The following is a 19,289-nucleotide window of genomic DNA, read 5'->3' on the forward strand; positions in this document are numbered from 1 at the left end:
GGGCAGGCAGGCTGTGACACCCAGCTCTTCATCTCCACGCGCCCCGCCGCAGCTGTCACAGCTTCTCCTGGCGCTGATTAACTTCATCAGGATAATTGATCAAGTTGTCTGCAGCAAATGGGAGGCTAAATGCCTTCCCCAGGCTCCATCAGAGCAGCCGAGCCGTGGTTGCCATGCCGAAGGCGCTGCAGGTGCTGTGCTGCAAAGGGAATGAGTTTCCTCTCACCTCTTGCCTCAGCTTTTCCCTTTTCCTGCCCCAGCTCACCCAACCCGTGCCTGGCAGATTGACTCTGATTAATTGCTCACTTAATTACCTTCTGGCGTGCTGCTGAACGTAGTGTCCTTCAAAGGCATCGGGAGCTGACAGCAGTTTGAGGTGTCAGACACTGACAGGAGGCTGGCACTGTGGGACTCCAGCTTGGCTTTTGGGGTTGTCACGGACCCTTAAAAGTCCCTTCCAAGCACTTCTCCCCCTGCAATCAGCTGCCAGCTCCCCCAGGACCTTCTCCAGACCCACTCCTTTGTGCACAAGCCCCTCAGTGCTGCCTTTTTGGATGTCTGACAATGTCATGAAATAAATGTTAAGTCACAAGGGGGAAGGGGGAGGGAACAACTGAAAAAATATATTTATTGGAGTAAATAAAAAAAAGTTAACCAAAATCCTTTATTGATACATTCTTGGATAATATCACAGGATCGAGAGAATGGAAAGGGAGGGAGGAGGTTGCGGCAAAGATTGGTTTCACTAAATTGGCACATAAGCAGCAAGATTAACGAAATTACTTATTACAAACAGTAGAAAACATACATGCTTCTGTAAGTCCTTATCACACTGGTCAATCATGGTGGGGCATCAACAAAGAAAAACCTCAAGACATGTAAAAGCCATATTCTTTCTTCCAAATATCCTAAGAATCATTGAAATTATTGCAAAATAGTCATATACCTTAAAGAAAAGAACAAAGTAGAACACAAATACAAATATCAAACATAAATTATTAACATGTACCATAAAATACATTACTGGCATGCATTCCAAAGATCAAGACCTCTACTAAAACTCAGCAAAAATCTTTCCTGCTTCCTCTGCAGCCCATCGGAGGTGTGAAGGGGGGGGACAAACTTCGCCAGCACAGTTTTTGGTCTTTAAATTCTTTTTTTGTTTGTTTGTTTAGTTAAAAAAAATAAGGTATATGGATTGCAGTGATACAAGAATAATAATACAAGTCATGTACACAGGTCTCAGATCCTCAGTTGTCGGTTGGTTTGAGAGGTGCCGAGAGCACAGGGCCTCAATGAAACTGTGCATCCAAAAAACAAACAGTGACCTCGGAACAACATGGATGGCAATATGCAAAAATCCTCACAAACTGTACAGAGAGTTCAAAAACTTGCAGTCTGGAAGTACATAGAAAGACAGAATTAGCCCCTTAGAGTCCAGAGCAGCCGAGCGCAGCCGGCCCAGGGAGCCGCTCCTGAGGCGCGGCCACGGCGGCCCCAAGGCCGGAGCAGCTCCAGGGCCACGGCGGCCCCAAGGCCATGGTGGCCCCAAGGCCATGGTGGCCCCAAGGCTGGAGAGGCCCCAAGGCCAGAGCAGCCCCAAGGCCACGGCGGCCCCAAGGCCGGAGCAGGCCCAAGGCCGGAGCAGCCCCAAGGCCATGGCGTCCCCAAGGCCGGAGCAGGCCCAAGGCCGGAGCAGGCCCAAGGCCATGGTGGCTCCATGGCCATGGCAGCCCCAAGGTCATGGCAACCCCAAGGCCACGGTGGTCCCAAATCTGGAGAGGCCCCAAGGCTGGAGAGGCCCCAAGGCCACGGTGGCTCCAAGGCCATGGCGGCCCCGAGGCCACGGCCAGGCCAGCGCCGTGCGGAGCCGGCAGCGATGGAGGAGATCCCGGGAGCGGCCTGGAGCCGGGCTCCTCTCGCCTCCCCCGTGCCCGGGCCCCGGGGCCCCGTGCGGGGAGCTCAGCGAGGCGGGTGGGCTCGTGGCCCGCGCCCCACGGCAGCTGGGCCTAGATCACCAGGTTGTTGTAGCTCACGTACTTCTTTTTTGCAGCAGGGCCTGCAAGAGAAGCAGACAGGGGTCAGAGCCCGCGGCTGAGCCCTCGGTGGGGCTGGCAGTGCCCTGGGGGCACCAGGAACGGGGACACACCAGGAATGGGGACACACCAGGAATGGGGACACACCAGGAATGGGGACATGCTGGGAATAGGGATGTGCTGGGAATGGGGACGTGCTCAGAATGGGGACACACCAGGAATGGGGATGTGCCAGGAATGGGGACACACCAGGAACAGGGACACACCAGGAATGGGGACGTGCCCGGAATGGGGACACGCTGGGAATGGGGACACGCAGGTGGCTCCTAAGCCCCCGCTCCCACCCGCAGGACTCCGGGCAGGTGGCTCCCGGGCCAGCCCGAGCTCCAGCTCCAGCTCCAGCTCTGGCTATAAACAGAATTAGCACGGATTGATTTTGTCAGGCTCCTGCAGTCTGGGTGACTGTGCTGCTGAGGCACCACAACCAGATCCTATTAAGATTTCTTTTTTACAAAAACAGTGACATTTCCTCCAACTGCTTAAATCTCCTGGGCTAAACTTGGCTTTTCTCATGGATAAAGTGATTCTTATTCAAGTTTTATGACTTCTGAGAATTTTTCAATATGGGGATGAAGGTGCCAGCTTTCCTAATTATGACCTTCAAATCCAATCTGTTTGCAAACAGAAGGAAATCAAACCAGTCAGAACTTTATGAGTGCTGCTATGCGCTCCTGTCAGGAAAAACTGCAAATATTTGCAGCTGAACACAAAGCAAAATGTTCTGCAGTACTCTGGCAACACTGACAGATCCAGGACACAGAATTGTGGAACGCCCTGAGCTGGAAGGGACCCACCAGGATCCCCCAGCCCAGCCCCTGGCCCTGCCCAGACACCCCAAATCCCACCCTGGGATCCCTGGAGTGCTGTCCAAAGGCTCCTGGAGCTCTGGGGCTGTGCCCATTCCTGGGAGCCTGGGCAGTGCCAGCACCCTCTGAGGGAAGAGCCTTGCCCTGATATCCAACCTAAACTCCACAGAGACCAAAAAAAGAGCCTGGATTTCCAGTTATCCCAGTTTGCTAAACCATTGAATCTAAATCCCACGGTCGTTGGGAGAATTTGGCATAACTTAAGCAGTTTGCTGAGTATTTCCAGCCTGCTAAGCTGGGGCAGAGTCCACTCACACTTTGAATGATGTTTCTAATGTGGTGTGTTTCATTTTAAAACATTCTCAGGAAGATTTAAGAGATGCTGTGGAAGGAGGGGCGAGAACAACAATTGGATTTGTTCTGCAAATGTGTTTTTTCAAAATTCATTGGGTTTGGGCCTCCTGGGGCTCCTCTCAGCCCCTCTGCAAAACCAGACCCAAACAGGACATGGATTCCACAGGGCTCCGTGTGTCTCCCCTGCATCCCCTGCATCTCTGCCAGCCCCCCAAGCACCCCCAAGCCCTCAGAGAGCAGACACAGCTCCCTCTGCTCCCCACCCAGGCTGTGGTGTCCCCCTGGGGGTGTCCCCCAGGCAGCAGTGTCACCAGTCAGGCACCAGTGCTGGCTTTTCAGAAACACTGGCTCTGCCCCGGCAATTCAGACTGTTCTGAGTACAGTGCAGCCCAGTGTCAGTATTTCCCGTGGCGTTCACTGGCTCACAAAGACAAAGAAAGGGTTTTAGTCCCAGGTATTTCCAAGATGGACACGTAGGAACCTCACGTGCAGCTGCAGCCCTTTGCAATGTTATCCTGAAAGCCTCATTCAGCTCTTTCCTCGTGCCCCAGACAGGAGTCAGTGCTGTCTGTTCAATCAAGGACTGATCCCACAGAGGGCTGATCATCTTCAGTTCCCATTAACTTCTCTTGCACACGAAGGTGTCCAACATCTGCCAGGATAAAACTCATTATCCTTCAAGGCTACACTACAAATATCCAATAAACTGGAGAACGCTATTAAATGCCGAAGAAGGGTAAGATGAGCTTGGGAAAAAAAATGTCATCACGGAACAGGTTGCACATGAATTCCATGTATTATTTTGTGGTGTACTTCAGCTTTACTCATTACATGCTCCAATTTCAAGGAGCAGCAGCGTTTCTATGACAGATTTAGATGCTCCCACTGTGAGTTCAGATCATGCCACCCCTCCAGTGCCCCCCGGGTATTACTGGGGCTCCCAGCAAAACCAGTCATTCTGCTGGCGAGTTTTCTCACCAGTTCCGCCCCAGCACTCCTCTCTCACTTCCAACAGGACAAGGAACCACTGGTGCCAAAGGGATGGAGCCAAGGAATGCTGTGGATACCTGGATGGGCTTTGAGACAGCAACACAATCCTTGGCACGGCCCTGCCTCACCAGGATAATGGACTTGACAAAAGCATCATCCATAATTCACATAAAATGATCAATAAAAGATGTGGGGTTATTTTCAGAGAGGAAAGACAATCTTCCTTGTTTAAAGGCTGTTAGGCCAGGGGGGATCATGTCCCTGATGGCTCTGCTGCATTTCCCCACTCTGCTCCTGCACTAACTCCAGCAATCTGCAGCTCTGTGCAACTTCCAGACACATTCCAGGCTTGGACAGTTCAGGAGAGAGACAGTCTGCCTCGATAATGAATCTCTCCTGAGTCACAGCTCATCATTATCATCGGCAATTAGCGCCAGGTATGGATTTGATTTTCCTCAAAGAAATTAATTTACATGAAAATGGGGGACGCTAATGAAACATCAGCGTTAGCATGCTTCAATCCGGCAGACAGATCCAGATCCCAGCGCTCCGCTGCTGCTCGGCTGAAGGGTGACGGCTCCGACAGCGAGCACAGACCGGCCTCTCGCAGACAACGTTAATTAACACACGCGTAATTATGTCAGCCTCGGCTGGCCACTGCGTTAGCTGTGCTGGCAGCGAGCCAGGAGCAGCATCCGCGCTGCTGGGACATCCCCTGGGAATTCCCAGGGAATCGCGGACCCGCGGCAGCAGCGGCGGCTCGCCCTTGCTTTTAGGAAGGAAATATCCCTGCCCGTTCGCAAATAAAGCTGCTCCGGAGGCATTTGCACCGTGTAGCTTCCTTGGAAAAACAAAAAAGGAGACCTTTCAAAAGAGCCTTAAGCACCTTAAAAAGAGCTTTCCTGTCACGGTTAGAGACGAGCGCCCTTTTCTGCTAATTTTCCGCTAATTAGTGGTGAAGAGTGGCAATAGAAGAAACGAGTAGGAGGGACAGCTGCGGGACGCGGCCGGGAGCTGGGCACAGGCTGCAGCGCAGGCACAGGTGACCCCACAGAGGCACAGAACCAGCGGGGCTGGAAAAGCCTCCGAGCTCAGCGAGTCCAGCCTTCAGCCGACACCCGCAGAGCCGCCACACCTGGCACTGAGGCCGCCCCGGCTGGTTTTTGGAACGCCCCCAGGGACGGGCACTCCACGGCCTCCCTGGGGAGCCTGACCGCTCTTCCAGGGAAGAAATGTTTCCTGATTCCCGAGCTGAACCCCCCGGTGCAGCCCGAGGCAGGTGCCCTTGCTGTATCGCGGCTGCCCGGCAGAAGAGCCCTTGCAACCACCCCCAGCCTGCAGCAGCACCCCCCCAGCGGGGACAGCCCCTGCAGCTGCACGTGAGACCAAACAATGCTCCTCAGAGCACAAGAATTCATTCCTTTCCAGCAGTGGGGGCACGGAGAGCCTTCACCCACCCGCTTCCAGAAGTGGGTAACAGGACGGGGAACAGCTGCATCTCCGTGCCAGTAACACATCAAAAACAAATACACAGAAGCAGAAATCCTCTTTGGACTTATGAGTTTCATCACTTGACTGGTTTTCATTATCTTGGGCACAGGTCACAAAGAAAGGAGCTCCCACAGCACCCCAGAGCAAGGCAGAGCTGTCAATACTGACTCAGAGCGAGATGTAATCACTTGCACTTCAATTTTATGCGCATTTGTAACCTCTTCCATGCTTAAAGAGCAAAGATTTACAGTGCAAGAAATGAATTTTATTGCAGCCCCCAGGCATCTCAAGCTATCAAACACATGAAACATCATCTCAGCATTCCCAGCTCCGAGCAGGGATGGACATGGGGATGGCTCTGAGCCTGGAACTCCTGCTCTGATTCCCTCTGCAGTCACTGGGGCAGACAATTCTCAGCTCCTCTCTTTCATTTCCTTAATTCTGGCTTAGCAACCCATATCATTTGTGCCAGGCAGAGCAGAGGCTGATTATTAAATCCTACTTCTAGTCCATCTAAAAGCAAAATGGAGCTCCGTGGCTTTTCCTCGATCTCTGCCAGAAAGACAGAGCTATCCCCATGCTCTGCTGCCTTTAAATTGGGGAATTTAGATGAGAGCGAGATGAAAGCAACAGGCCTAAATGATTCTACATGCCTGCCCAAACCCCAACAAATGGAATGAAGCTTGGAGAAAATAATTTTAAATTTGGTATCTAAATGTAAATGGATTGTTCTTTCACATTTTGACATCTCTCTTGCTGTGCTGCCACAGTGTTCTGGCACCTTATCAGGTCTCTCAGTGGCTGCACTGTACAAAGTATTTCGCTGCCTGTGCTGCTGGGTCCCTCCAGCCTGGCCCTGTGGCTTTGATGCACAGGAGCAATGGAACGTCCTGTTTGAATAATAGAAGAAAAGTAAACTAAATGACATCAGGAGAAGTGTGATCCTCCCTAATTGCTTTGCAGCCTTCTCCTATAAACTCTGTCTTCAGCTGTCAGGCTCCCCTGCCACTCCCGGTGCAGCAGCACAGCCAGGAACAGCAGTGGCATTCCGGGTGTGGGAGATGATCCCAGACAGCAGCAGGCAGGGCAGGGGGCTAAAAACATTCCTGCTGTTTCCTGATTTCAGATTTTCTGGGACACAGCCGCTCAGGTGGCAGCTGGTGATGAGCTGGACAGGCTCAGGTGTCACAATGCTCAGGTGATACCATCAGAGAGTCACGGAATTGTTGGAAAAGTCCTCCAACACCATCGAGTCCAACCCTTCCCCCAGCACTGCCAAGGCCACCACTGCCCCACGTCCCCATGTGCCACATCCACAGGGCTTTGAAATCCCCCCAGGGATGGGGACTCCACCCCTGACCTGGGCAGCTGTGCCAGGGAGAAATTTTATCTAAGATCCAACCTAAACCTTCCCTTGTGCAACTCGAGGCCATTTTGTCATGCCTGTTACAAATGCTCTCTGACCATCCCTACACCCCTTGTGATGGCCATGCCCTTTGGGTTCTCCAGCAGGAAAATTGGGTGGACTGTCCTTAGGAACCACGGAAAACCCCAAAGCTGGCTGAGACTGTCAGGGGAGCTCCAGGAGCAGAGAGCCAGAGCGCCCTGCTCTGCACACCCCGGATAGCCTGGCTCACCTCGGGGTGCTCAGAGTGCAATTAAAAATGAAACCGTAACCTCGGCTCATTAGAATAATGATATTTATGCACGTGCATGCAAATGCCACGCTCAGAGCAGGGCTGGGCAGATGCTGCAGGTGTATTTCCATCTGAGGAGACCTCTCATTTCACAGTGTCTCTCATTTCACACAGATTCCACTCCTAAATTCCTTCATATTCTATCCAGGGCTGTGCTTTACCTTTAGGGCTCCCTTATTATTGTCCCTTTCAGCCACGGCTATTTCCCCTGCCTGTCACAGAGCCCCTGAGCACACCCAGCCTGCAGAGCACAGACTGTGAGTGACAGCACCCTCGAAGTGAGCCCTGAGCTCAGGGGACTGCCAGAACCCTGCACAGAGCAGTGGGGACGAGGAACAATTACAAATATTCAATATCCCAGGCTCCTCTAGTGAGCAGTGCTTTGAAGTTCCCAGAAGGATTTAATGGGAAGGAAGAGCCCAACCTCATAGTTCCCCAGGGCACGAGGGGGTTTGAGGAAGGCTTTTCTTTCAAAAGTCTGCTTTAGCTTCGAAAGCTTTCAGGCAGCAGCAGCTCTCAGGGTGTGTGTTTTTAATTCCTCAGGCTTGGTTACAATGCTCTTTCTGTGGGAGCTGGGAATGCATCGGAGAGGAGCAGTAATAAAAGCAGCTCTTGGATAAGATAATGGCATAATAATAGCATCAATTCCGGTCAAAGTGGCAATGATCTGACCCTCTTAGAGCTTAAGACAGCATGGGAGGGTTTGAGTACACAGAGCAAGTGTTTGCTTTGGTGTCCTGCAAATGTGCTGGACTGAGCCCAACCCGCTGGCGAACTTCTCTGTCCATAGGGTGAAGGAACCCTTAGCTCAGACAGCACAGGGCCAGCAGCTCCATCAGACCCACGCCTGCACTGCAGCACAGAGCCAGACAGCTCTGACTTGGTTTCCAGTAGAATGATTCCTGTTCATTCCAGGGAAGCAGGCTTCCCCAGGGGATCCCAGAAAGCACAGCAAGCTCCTCATGCCCATCACCCCAGAACGATGGAAAGGTTATTCTGCACAGCCCCTGTGCACAGGGCGCCTCTCTGCAAGAAGAAGGAATGGACTCCTGCAGAGCTGGGCATGTTTTCCTCTGGGTACAGATAAATAATGGACTTGGGGCTCACACACAGAGCTCTGGCACAGGGGGGACAGACAGAGCTGCTGTGCTGGAAAGCTTTTCCTAATGCCACAGGGTAACCATTACACTTACCTGACACTGCTCCGTGGACAACGAATTTCAGCTGTCTACAAAGACAAGCGAGAAAAAGTCCTATAGCACAACACATGCACTTCCTATTTTCGAGAGTGCAGTTAACTGCAGCTCTCCAGCCTGGAGAGGGATTGCAACCCACTGAAATCCCACTGAACTCCTGCTCGAGACAAGGGCAAAGCAGCACGTGGGGATGTCAGCCCTGCCAGCCCTGAACATTTACAGTAAAGTATGAACCAGAAAGTTCAGTAAAGTATAAACCAGAAAGTTAATGACTGATTCTGATGCCTCTGTAACAATTTCCCTCTTGGATACAGGGAGCACTTTGGGTTTGGTGTGGTTTTCCAGCGCTGGGCAGTAAGCTCAGACCTGGGGGCAGCTGCCCTCCCTGGGCAAAACACATCCCTGAGGAATGCCACCAAACTGCCACGGCCTCTGACATCCCATGCAAGGCCAGAGCTCTCAAAGCTCTGCTCCTTTGAAGAACAGACACATACCTGTGTAAATTCCCAGGAGCTGTAACCAGCGACGGGGTCACGCTGGGACAGCCCTAACCCTGGGCTGTGGAGTGCTCCCGTTTGGCCCTGGCCACGTGTGATCATTGAGCAGGGCCAGCACGGCTCTGTGCACACAGCACAGCACATCAGTTCTCTGTGCCAGCCTCGAGCTGCTCCTGGTAAGCTGCAGGGATGATCTGCAGTGCTCCAGCTCCCCGGGCTGGGCTCAGGGATCAGCTCCTCCAGCCACCCCTTGGCTTTGAGGGGGTGTCAGGGGGAACCTTGGGAGATCAGTCCAGAGATGAACCTCCCCACCTGGGCAGAAATACAGAGCCAGGCTGTTCATGGCCTGAAACATCAGCAGGGTTTTGCCAGAAGCTGAACTATGGGACTGAGATTCTGAGTCAGGAAATAGAACTGATAGAGAAGGATTAGTTGTACCCTTCCAAATAAAATCTAAAATCAACAAAGTGCGGCACTGCTGAAGAACATCCATCTCAGGCACCTTTGGCTGTCTCCCTATCTCCTGTTTGGCTGCATCTCTCCCCATCTCCTCCTTGTCTGCTTTGCAGATAAGAACTTCTGTGTCAGGTGAAGCTTGAGAGCATGTGCCCCATCAGGATCAGGGGATGTGCAGCAGGGAGGGCTGATCAACACCTGCAGCCGTGAAGGACTGCAGAGGGGCACAGGCAGAGCTGTGGCTGTGCTCTCACAGGGGATGTGGGGACAGAAATCCTGCTCCGAGTGCAGGAGGACGTGGGGATGGAACCAGGGACAAAGGAGTCACTGCACAACCCTCACACCAACCCATCCCCAGAGCCTCGCCTGCACCAGATCACTGGAGCTGGAAAGGTGCACAGGATCTTAGGAAATGTGTTTCCAAATGTTTATGAGACTATGGCAGGGAAGAAACAAACCCAACTCATATTCCTTAATTGGAGCCGGCGGTACAGAAAACCTGCTAATCCCAGCTCCACTCCTACTGCTGTGTGTGAATGCTGTGGACTGCAAAGATAACAAATGGAAGCAAATTATTTTCACCTGCTTAAAACAAAGTCATTAACAGCACTTTGGTTATCTTACCTGGAAAGCCAGGCTCTGCAGAGAGCTGTTAGAGCCAAGTGTGAAAACAGTTTGCATGAAACATAATTAAAATTATGACCTGAGTGATGGCTAAAACATCCCCAAGGAGGCCTGGAGTCAGAGCTGTTGGAAAACAATTCACCTCTGCCTCCTGCCTGTGTTGCTGAACTGGTTCCAGGATGTCCCCAGTGCCTTGTCCCCAACCCCTGGGCACCACCGGGGCTCCGTGGCTGCCCTGCCCTCCCAGCACTGCTGTGTCCTGTTCCAGCACATCTCCCCAGCCCCTATTGCTCCTGCCATCCTGGGAGGTGTTGTCATCACCCTCCCAGGGAACAATTCCTCCCCAGTATCCCAGCCCCCCCTGCCCTCTTGCCGTGGGAAGCCATTCCCCCTTTCCTGTCCCTCCAGCCCCTGGAAATATTCTCTCTCCACCTTTCTTGCCCTTTCAGCCCCTTCAGGCACCAGGAGGCCACAATTAGGTCACCCTGAAGCTTCTCTTCAGCACTCCCAGTTCTCCCAGCCCGTCCATGGTTATACAGTAATCACACAAGCAATATTTTCTTACTCACCCCCAGGAACTCCTCTCCCTTCCTGCCAGCTGGCCTGCTCCAACTCCTTGGCAAAGGGTTGCAAGTAAGAAACATCTTAACAGGAAAATCAAGAATGTTCATGAGGCGCAGAGAGACTCAATTCACTGGAAAATGTATTCCTGGTGTACGACTCTGTTACACAGTGTCTGACAAAATTACACTCTGAGCTGTGCTGTTAAACAGCCCAATTTTGCTGCAATCAACATTTAATTTTTTAGCAGAAAGTCTTGATTTCAAATACCCTGGCAATGTTTAACAGCTGATATTAATAAGAGCCCAGATTTAATGCAGAGTTCTTTATCCCGGGGACATGATAAGCATCGTGACAAGTGGTGTAACTATGGCAACTTTATCTTTCCTATTTCTTTTTCCCCTGAACAGCAAGAACAGGCCCCTCAGTGGATGCAGTGCCAGACTGCTCCCAGCTGAGAGCCAGAGCTCTGGGTCACTGAGGGGAAACTCAGGCAAGCCTCACATCCCGGCCTGGGCTGCCTCCCTTCCCTCTTACCTGTCCCACGGTGTGCTTCATGGGCATTTACAAATGTTTAACTAACTCCCTTCCCTGTTCTTTCATTTTCCTCCACGGCTGGAAAAGAACCCCTGCCTTTGCTCCCTGCTGCCACAGCCCAAGCCAAACAGGCTCAGCCCAAAGTGGAAACTCCTCCTTTCAAGGCCAGAAGGATGCTGTCCTCTAATGAATCCCACACCTCTCTGGAGGACACCACATTTCCTTCCCTGAAGCCAGCAAAGAGAAACAAACCCCCTGTGACGTGTTCCAGAGGTGCTGGGTGTGACAGCAGTGCCTGTGAGAGGGGAGCACCCAGAACCCCCAGTTTCTGATGGGCCATTGCTTGGACTTGCTGCTGCTTCCTGGCCCTCAAAAGCCAAACAAAGCCATATATTCCCTGCACCAATATATTCCGTTTGCACTCTGTGACAACACAGACCAACACCTCCCTCACTCCAGCGTGGCTCCTGCCACAGACACAGCAGGGCTCAGCTGTGTCCCGTCCTCTGGCTGCTCCCACCCTCCCCAGCCCAGCAGCACCCTCATTCCCAGAGCTGCTGGGCCCTTCTGTGCTGTGCTTCCCACAAGGTGACAAACAGCTCCACCAAGCACGCACAGCGAGGCAGGAGCAGAGGTTTTTCCTGTTCTTACACAACCTGGGCAGTTTTCTCCATACTTGCAATCATGCCCCCCAAAAACTGCCTGGTTTTGTGTATTTGAGAAATTAATTTTGCTGCAATATTGCTTGAGGTTTGTTCTCCTTTTTACCCCGTCACTATTAGAATTTCCTTTTTGAACTCACTTGCCAAATTTTCAACAGATTTATGAACAAAAACGGCCCTTCCAGCCACTGCTGCTGCTGCTGCTGGGAGCTCTTTGCAGCTGTGAGCTGCTCCCCAAAGGCTGGACTCCAGTGATCTCAGGGACTTCAGGGGGATGGCGGTGAGGATGGGAGGTCTGATCTCCTGATGCTACAGCTCCTTCCTTTCCTGAAGAGGATGTGAGCCCTGCAGGGAGCTGAGCACAGCACGGGCTGAGCCCTGACATCTGCCCTGCCTGGGAGAAAGGGAGCCATTATAAATGGATGGGAGATAGGAGAGCCAAAAAACACGTCTTTTCCCTGATATTACAATTTATAGATTGGACAGAATCTCCCTCAGAGGATGTAAGGAGTGATAAATTAGTCAGAGGGAGAAGTCAGAGCTACTGAGAGTTTGTTAAGCAAAAAAGTGAGAGGGAGTGGTCCATGGGGTATAGCTGTATCTGCTCACTCCTCACCAAGCTTTCCCAGGGAACAAAGACCACATAGGAAGACAGAAAATGTAGAATCAACGATGAATACTTACACACTAACTACTCCTTATTTCTGCTCACAGACATCCATCTACTACCCTGCTTTAAATATCCCAGGCACCTCTAGCCATGAGTGTGTTTTTATTCACACATCAGACTCGAAGGTGATGGTTTAAGTGCCCTCAGAATTTCAATTTTTAAAAAAGGAAACAGTCTGACACTTCCCTGCACATTACAATCTGCTATTGTGTAAAGTCATGAAAGGTGTGAGACAGCCTGCAGATAATTAATATGGGAGCTGGCAATAATATGAATGTACCATCAAAAGTAATTATTTTTAGATGTAAAAAAAAGAAAGTAACATGATGCCCAAATGTTCAGACAGGAGGGAATGTTCTCTCCGAGGGCTGGAGCCCCTGGAGCCAGCCTGGGAGAGCTGGGGGGGCTCAGCTGGAGAGGAGAAGCTCCAGGGAGAGCTCAGAGCCCCTGGCAGGGCCTGAAGGGGCTCCAGGAGAGCTGCAGAGGGACTGGGGACAAGGCAGGGAGGGACAGGAGCCAGGGAATGGCTCCCAGTGCCAGAGGGCAGGGATGGATGGGAGATTGGGGTGAAATTCTTCCCTGGCAGGGTGGGCAGCACTGGCACAGGTGCCCAGAGCAGCTGGGGCTGCCCCTGGATCCCTGGCAGTGCCCAAGGCCAGGATGCACCTCCATGCAATACTTTTAAAATAAGCACATCACCACTGGAAGGAATTTGTGATGTTTAGTTTTCCAGTCAGCTGTTCCAGAATCAAAATAGATGCAGTGAAGGGCTGTCAAAGCCTTTCAGTTACCAATTTTGAGTGCAAATTCTCATTTCTTAGCAGCCTCCACTGAACAGAAAACCCCTCAAGTGAGGTTAAACACGGAGTATTTTCTCAGGCTGAAACTGGCCAGATTTAAAACAAAAATGACACTTCAATCCAGCAAATAATTATTCCATAGCACACACGGGAGGCTGATGAGCTACAGAGCATCTCACAGCTCAGACCCAGAGCCTTCAAAGCGCTGATTGTCCCCAGGGCCACCTGCCTGTCCCCAGGGCCACCGGGCTGCTCCTGGCCTGGGGCACCCAGGGCTCCTGGGGCTGTGAGCAGGAGGGGAACGGGCACGGAGCATTAGAGGCTTCCTGAACCATCTCCCCTTCCAACAGCAGCCCCAGGGCAGTCTGAACCATGGCAGGACTCCTCTCTCCACAGCTTCCTTCCAGAGGAACTCAGCAACTGCACTTCTCCTCCAGGGGAGCTGTGCCCACGGCAGGCAGGGACTCCACAGGGTGCTGCACAGGCTGTGCCAGCCCTGGCAGTGCCCAGGCTCCCAGTGCCACTGGAGTCAGCAGTTCAGCCAGCCTTCCCTAAACCCTGGGATCAACCAGCACTGCCTGGTGCCCATGTCCAGTGTCCCTAAATCCTGGGATCAATCAGCACTGCCTGGTGCCCATGTCCAGTGTCCCTAAATCCTGGGATCAACCAGCACTGCCTGGTGCCCATGTCCCACTCCCCAATCCTGGGATCAACCAGCACTGCCTGGTGCCCATGTCCCACCCCCCAATCCTGGGATCAATCAGCACTGCCTGGTGCCCATGTCCAGCCCCACAAACCCTGGGTTCAATCAGCACTGCCTGGTGCCCCTGTCCCACCCCCCAATCCTGGGATCAACCAGCACTGCCTGGTGCCCATGTCCCACCCCCCAATCCTGGGATCAACCAGCACTGCCTGGTGCCCATGTCCATCCTTCCCAAACCCTGGGATAAACCAGCACTGCCTGGTGCCCCTGTCCCACTCCCCAATCCTGGGATCAACCAGCACTGCCTGGTGCCCCTGTCCCACCCCCAAGCCCTGGCACAGCCTCTGGCCGTGCACACCCAGGCAGGACCTGCTGGGGATGCACTCCCTGCCCCCAGCAGTGCCCGAGGCCAGCCCGGGACACCCGACAGGAATCCCAGGGGAATGCAGAGGCCAAGGCTCTGCCGAGGCCAGGCCAGGGAGCTGCTCCTGGGCCCTGGCAGCCCCAGCCCCAGCCCGGGTGGGGAGGTCCTGCAGCCCCAGCTGCGACCCTGCAGCTCTGCAGAAGCCTCGGCGGCTTCCTTGCCTTGCTCAGTGATGGACAATTCCTTCCCTCACACCTACCACGAGGCCTTTTTCAAGCCTTGCATTTCCAGCAGCCTCAAGAGCAGAGAAGCCCTATTTGTCACTCCCAGGAAACAATTTGGAGCGTTTCAAACCCATCTCCCTGTGCATCACAAGCAGAAATTGATACAGTCACGTCAGGGCTCAGCTCTGCTCATTCCTACTACAAAGACCTTACCAGCAAAACAAGTGTCAATTTACAGCCAGGCTGATGTTTTCCTGCTAGCCCAGCTTTGTTTTTAATACACTGCATTGTTTCATGCTGCTTGTTGCTTTGTATTCCCGGGAGAACAAATCAAAGCAGCAAGAGGGCTGCAGGAGCTGGAGCAGCAATGCTGGGGCAGGGATGGAAAACGACCTGGAGCAGAGGAGCACTGGCAGGACCAGCACAAGCCCAAAGCATCCCTGGCTGCAGCATTTTCAAAGCTTTTCTGGACCAAAGTTTAAAATCTGCTTAAAGAATCTGAGTGGCCAGTTGCTTTTTATAGGACTCGGATTGACAGAGTTCTTTGTGTGCCTTTGCAGACAGCAATTCCTTAGATTATTTCCATTATTACATGGAAAAAAAAATTAGAATCTGAGCTCCTAATTATTTTTGTGCCATTAAAAAACCGATTTCTCCTGAGATTTAGGTGTCTTCCATCTCTCTCTTTCTCACCTCCTTCCTTTAGCAATTTCATCTTCACAGAGCTGCCCTTTCCTGTCTCCTCTTTCACTTGCAGCAATGCTTTGAGTGGCCCCTTGTCCTGCTGGGCTGCTTTGTCCCACTTCCCCCAGCCCAGCCCCGCCCGAGTGCAGCCCTTGGACGCTCAGGGTCACCCCGGGGCTCATGGAGAGCTTCAGCCTCCCATCGTCTCTGCCTGAGCTGGGAGCTGGCATAATGGCCCTGATTCAAATACAATAAAAACCAATTTGAGCTCTCAGGAGGACTGGATTGATGCTGGAGCTGGGGCAATTTACACCAGCCAGAGACATTGGTAATTTCTTTTCCTGTGACTCAGAGACTCGATTCCAGTAACATTCCAACCTTTGCTGATAGAAGTTCTCACCTATTAGGGCCCAGCTAAACATTCTGAAGGCTGAATACAGTGATTTTTCCAGCCCTCCGTGCACAGCAGCACAGGAACCAGGTCAGGTACAAGCTTTTGTACCTGGGCAAAGCCCCCTGAGCGCACAGGGAACTGTGAGAAGTACTTATTAATGGTTGGCAATCATTTCTCTCCAGTATCAAAGGCTTCCTGACTCCTCTGTGTCCCTGGGCAAGCAGGAATTCCTGGCTGGCGCAGTCACAAAGACCAAAGGAGCTCACACATCACCAGATCACCACGAGGCAGCCACAACACGCAGGAAAAGCTCAAAAATTGTTCACTCGTGCTTCCACCAAGGCAGTGGTCGCTGGGCTGCCGTGGGGAAAAGCAGCTTTTCAAGCTCCTGCTGGAGCATTTGCAGTTTTGCACTAGGGAGGGTCGATCACACCTGGGCTGAGGGCCTGGCTCTGCTGCCGGGCAGCCCTGCGGGTGGGGACTCAGGAAACACTGCCTTAGCTGTCACATCTGGGGCCAGAATTAACTTCTGATCACTTGTTTGCTCGTTTTTAAACAAATATCTCCATCCTCAAAGGCTTTATCGGGATCCAGCTCCAGTGGTGGGAAGGAGGAGACCCCCCAGAGCTGGTGCCAGCCACGTCAGGGTCTCCCCTTTCCCAGGCAAACCCCCCACGGCAGCTTTTGGTAACAGGTTTGTGAACAATTTTTAAGTTAGATATCTTTTTTAACACAGCTGCACTAATGAACATTTCTAACATCATTATGTATATAATAAAAATAGCCACAATAATCATAATCACCATCATAATTTGAGAATAAAATAATAAAAGCTCGGTTTTCCTTACCTTTTTGGAAAGCAGGCAAAAGCTATACAGTAGGTGGGAGAGTGTACCAAGTAACAGACTTTTGAACACTCTTTCTTACTGGTGGTATAGAGTCTACAGGGAAAGTAAATACATTGAATGTAGGAGAGGTCTGGGCACAAGAACGCTCACAGCCTGCCCTGCCATGGCTTCTGCCACTCATCAGCCTCACACTGGGCACGGGAGGCACCAGCACAGGAGATCAGCCCTGGCAGCCCCAGGGAGCCGGGCCAGGGAGCTCAGGTACCTCCAACCACGGCAGCAGCTGCTCGCAGGACAGCCTGAGCAGGCTTCCCTTCCCCTCCCCTCAACCAGCTCTGGGATATTTCGGCTGCAGCCTCAGACCCGCTGTCCCTCCTGAGCCCCAGAGTCGCTCACAGGCTCCCTGGCACCACCAACAGCCATTTGAGTGTTGTCCTCGGGAAGGGGGAGCAGGAATTACACGTAAATCTCACCGTAAGTTAAGTGTGGGCTCTCTCCCAGTCTGACACTGCTCCTGCAGCAGAAGCTGGAGCAGACAGCCCAGCAGGGCGCTCCACCAGAAACACCTTCCCAACCTGTGAAATTCCAGCACACAGGAGCACAGCAAACGCGTCCCAGGGCCGGGAGCTGCTGTGCACCAAGTCCTGCTGGTCCCAGACGTGCCCAGCAGGGAAAGGCGTGCCGTGAGGGACAGCAGGCACGTGCCAGATGGCAAACAGGAATGGCTGAGAGAGTTTTCCTAAATAGATTGGAAGGCCTTAACACATCCCATTCGGCCTGGAAGCCGTCCCACGGTGTGGCTGGGAGCTCAGCCTGTGACACTGCTGCTTCCCCAGAGACCCCGAGGCAATGCTCTCACAGCCAGCCCCGTTCCCCTGGCGCCTGGGAGAGGAGCTCACTGCATTCCCAGGGATCCTCCTCTCCTGGTGATCAGTGCCTTCTCTGGGCCTCACTCCAGACCCCTCTCCCAGGTGCTTGGCACATTTTTTTTTTTTCTGAGCCTAAATTCCAGCAGATTGCCCCAGAGCTGTGTGCAGCGGTTCCACAGGATGAGCACCCCCTGCTCCTGGGAAGCCACTCAGGAGTGCACAGACTTCAGCCTGACATGCACATCTTCAGCCCTGCCACAGAGGGCTCCGGGCTGGGAGAGACCCCAAATCCCACCCAGAGCCACCCCTGCCATGGCAGGGACACCTCCCACTGCCCCAGGCTGCTCCAGCCTCAGTGCCCAGCCCGGCCTTGGGCACTTCCAGGGATCCAGGGGCAGCCCCAGCTGCTCTGTTCTTTAAAAGATCCACTAAAACCTGGAGATTTTTTTTTTTCAAGGCTATTTCTCTGTAAAACCACCCACATTTTGCTTGTGGTTTGCCTGTGGCAGCGCAGGCCACAGATCTGGGCTCAGCCCCCAGATTTCCAGTGGTTGGAGGTACACGGATCCCGTGCTGGTGCTCCCTGGGCTCAGGGGGACACGGGGAACACTCAGGGGACACTTTGAGCAGAAATGGCACCTCCAGCACCCAGCAGCTGAGCAAGCAAGAGCAGCAGCCCCGTGAGCCCCAGAAAATCACAGTGCAACCCCCCCAGAGTAGCTGCAGAGCCCAGAGCTGAGCCAGGCCAGCTCCTCAGCTCGCTCTGGCACTGCTGATTTCCATCCTCTCCAGGAATCTCCCCTGCCCCCCTGAGCCTTGCATGGCTCCAACAGCCAAACCCTGCCCAGAGCCTGGGGGCACCAGGCAGCCCCTGCCCACTCTGAGAGGAGCAAAGCCAATTTCACAAAGAAATACTGAAAAAAACCCCCATCCCTTGGTTTTCTTTTGAGAGAAGATATTTGAGATTTTTTCTGAAAATTGCTCCAAGAATTGGTGTATCCAGGGCAATTTGTAATTCACATTTCCTATTTTCTGATTGCATCCAGGGCAATTTGTAATTCACATTTCCTATTTTCTGATTGCTAAAACTCTGGAAATTTCCCTATTCACAGTATAAAATATTTTTAAAGTAGAATTGCTATAAAAACATCAAACCTATTTTTATGTATGAACACCATACTCAAAACTTCACTGAAAATTAAGCTTGAGGAGCTTTGCTTGGATGTTATGACTTTTTTTTTTAAGCTCGCTAATACAATTTTCATTTTTTTTCTGCCTAAAAAAATGGAACTGTAAACAACTTTTATTCAAACTTTAAAAAAAGACACTGGGTTCAGGTGGTCAGTGCACTACTGTTACCCACATTCATGGGCACTGCCTGACCAGGGGCTGATCAATAACCTAACCAATGCTACAGGACAGTGACTGCAGCAGTCACACGGGAACTAATGCACCCCAAAACTTTTAAGTACAGCAGAAGTTCATTTCATCTGATTTCCTAATAATTATGAACACACAGCCCTGGGGAATGAACGAGTAGTGCTGGTGCAGCTGAGACTGTGAGCAGATGGAATTCTATGTCAATAATGAAAATGTTTTAAAAAATACGTACTTCACAAATTATAAAAAAGAAGTAAAAGCTTATAAAGCAGAAACTCGGAGATTGCACATTTCCTAACCAACACACTCACGAGCTTTAAAATCCCACTCAGTGAAGGCTCAAGGCAAAGGTGGCACATCTGGGCAAGCCAGGGGCCCCTGCCCCT

The 19,289-nt window shown here is 52.2% G+C and overlaps 1 protein-coding gene across 2 annotated transcripts in view; it reads right to left on the reverse strand.

The window, feature by feature from the left end:
• Positions 1–645: 645 nt before the first annotated feature.
• GRM7 (glutamate metabotropic receptor 7) overlaps positions 646–19,289 on the reverse strand; it is a 230,298-nt gene continuing 211,654 nt past the window's right edge. Inside the window, exons 10-11 of one of the 2 annotated variants that reach the window (XM_053954016.1) lie at positions 16,655–16,747; positions 646–2,059 (exon numbers count right to left, since the gene is read on the reverse strand). In XM_053954016.1, the coding sequence (XP_053809991.1) occupies positions 16,677–16,747 (71 nt within the window). In that variant the 3' untranslated portion in view covers positions 646–2,059; positions 16,655–16,676. The remainder of the gene's footprint in view (positions 2,060–16,654; positions 16,748–19,289) is intronic. The other variant, XM_053954017.1, reaches the window with a different exon arrangement.

Source organism: Vidua chalybeata, chromosome 12 (genome assembly GCF_026979565.1).
Source record: "Vidua chalybeata isolate OUT-0048 chromosome 12, bVidCha1 merged haplotype, whole genome shotgun sequence".
Taxonomy (NCBI): Eukaryota; Metazoa; Chordata; class Aves; order Passeriformes; family Viduidae; genus Vidua; species Vidua chalybeata.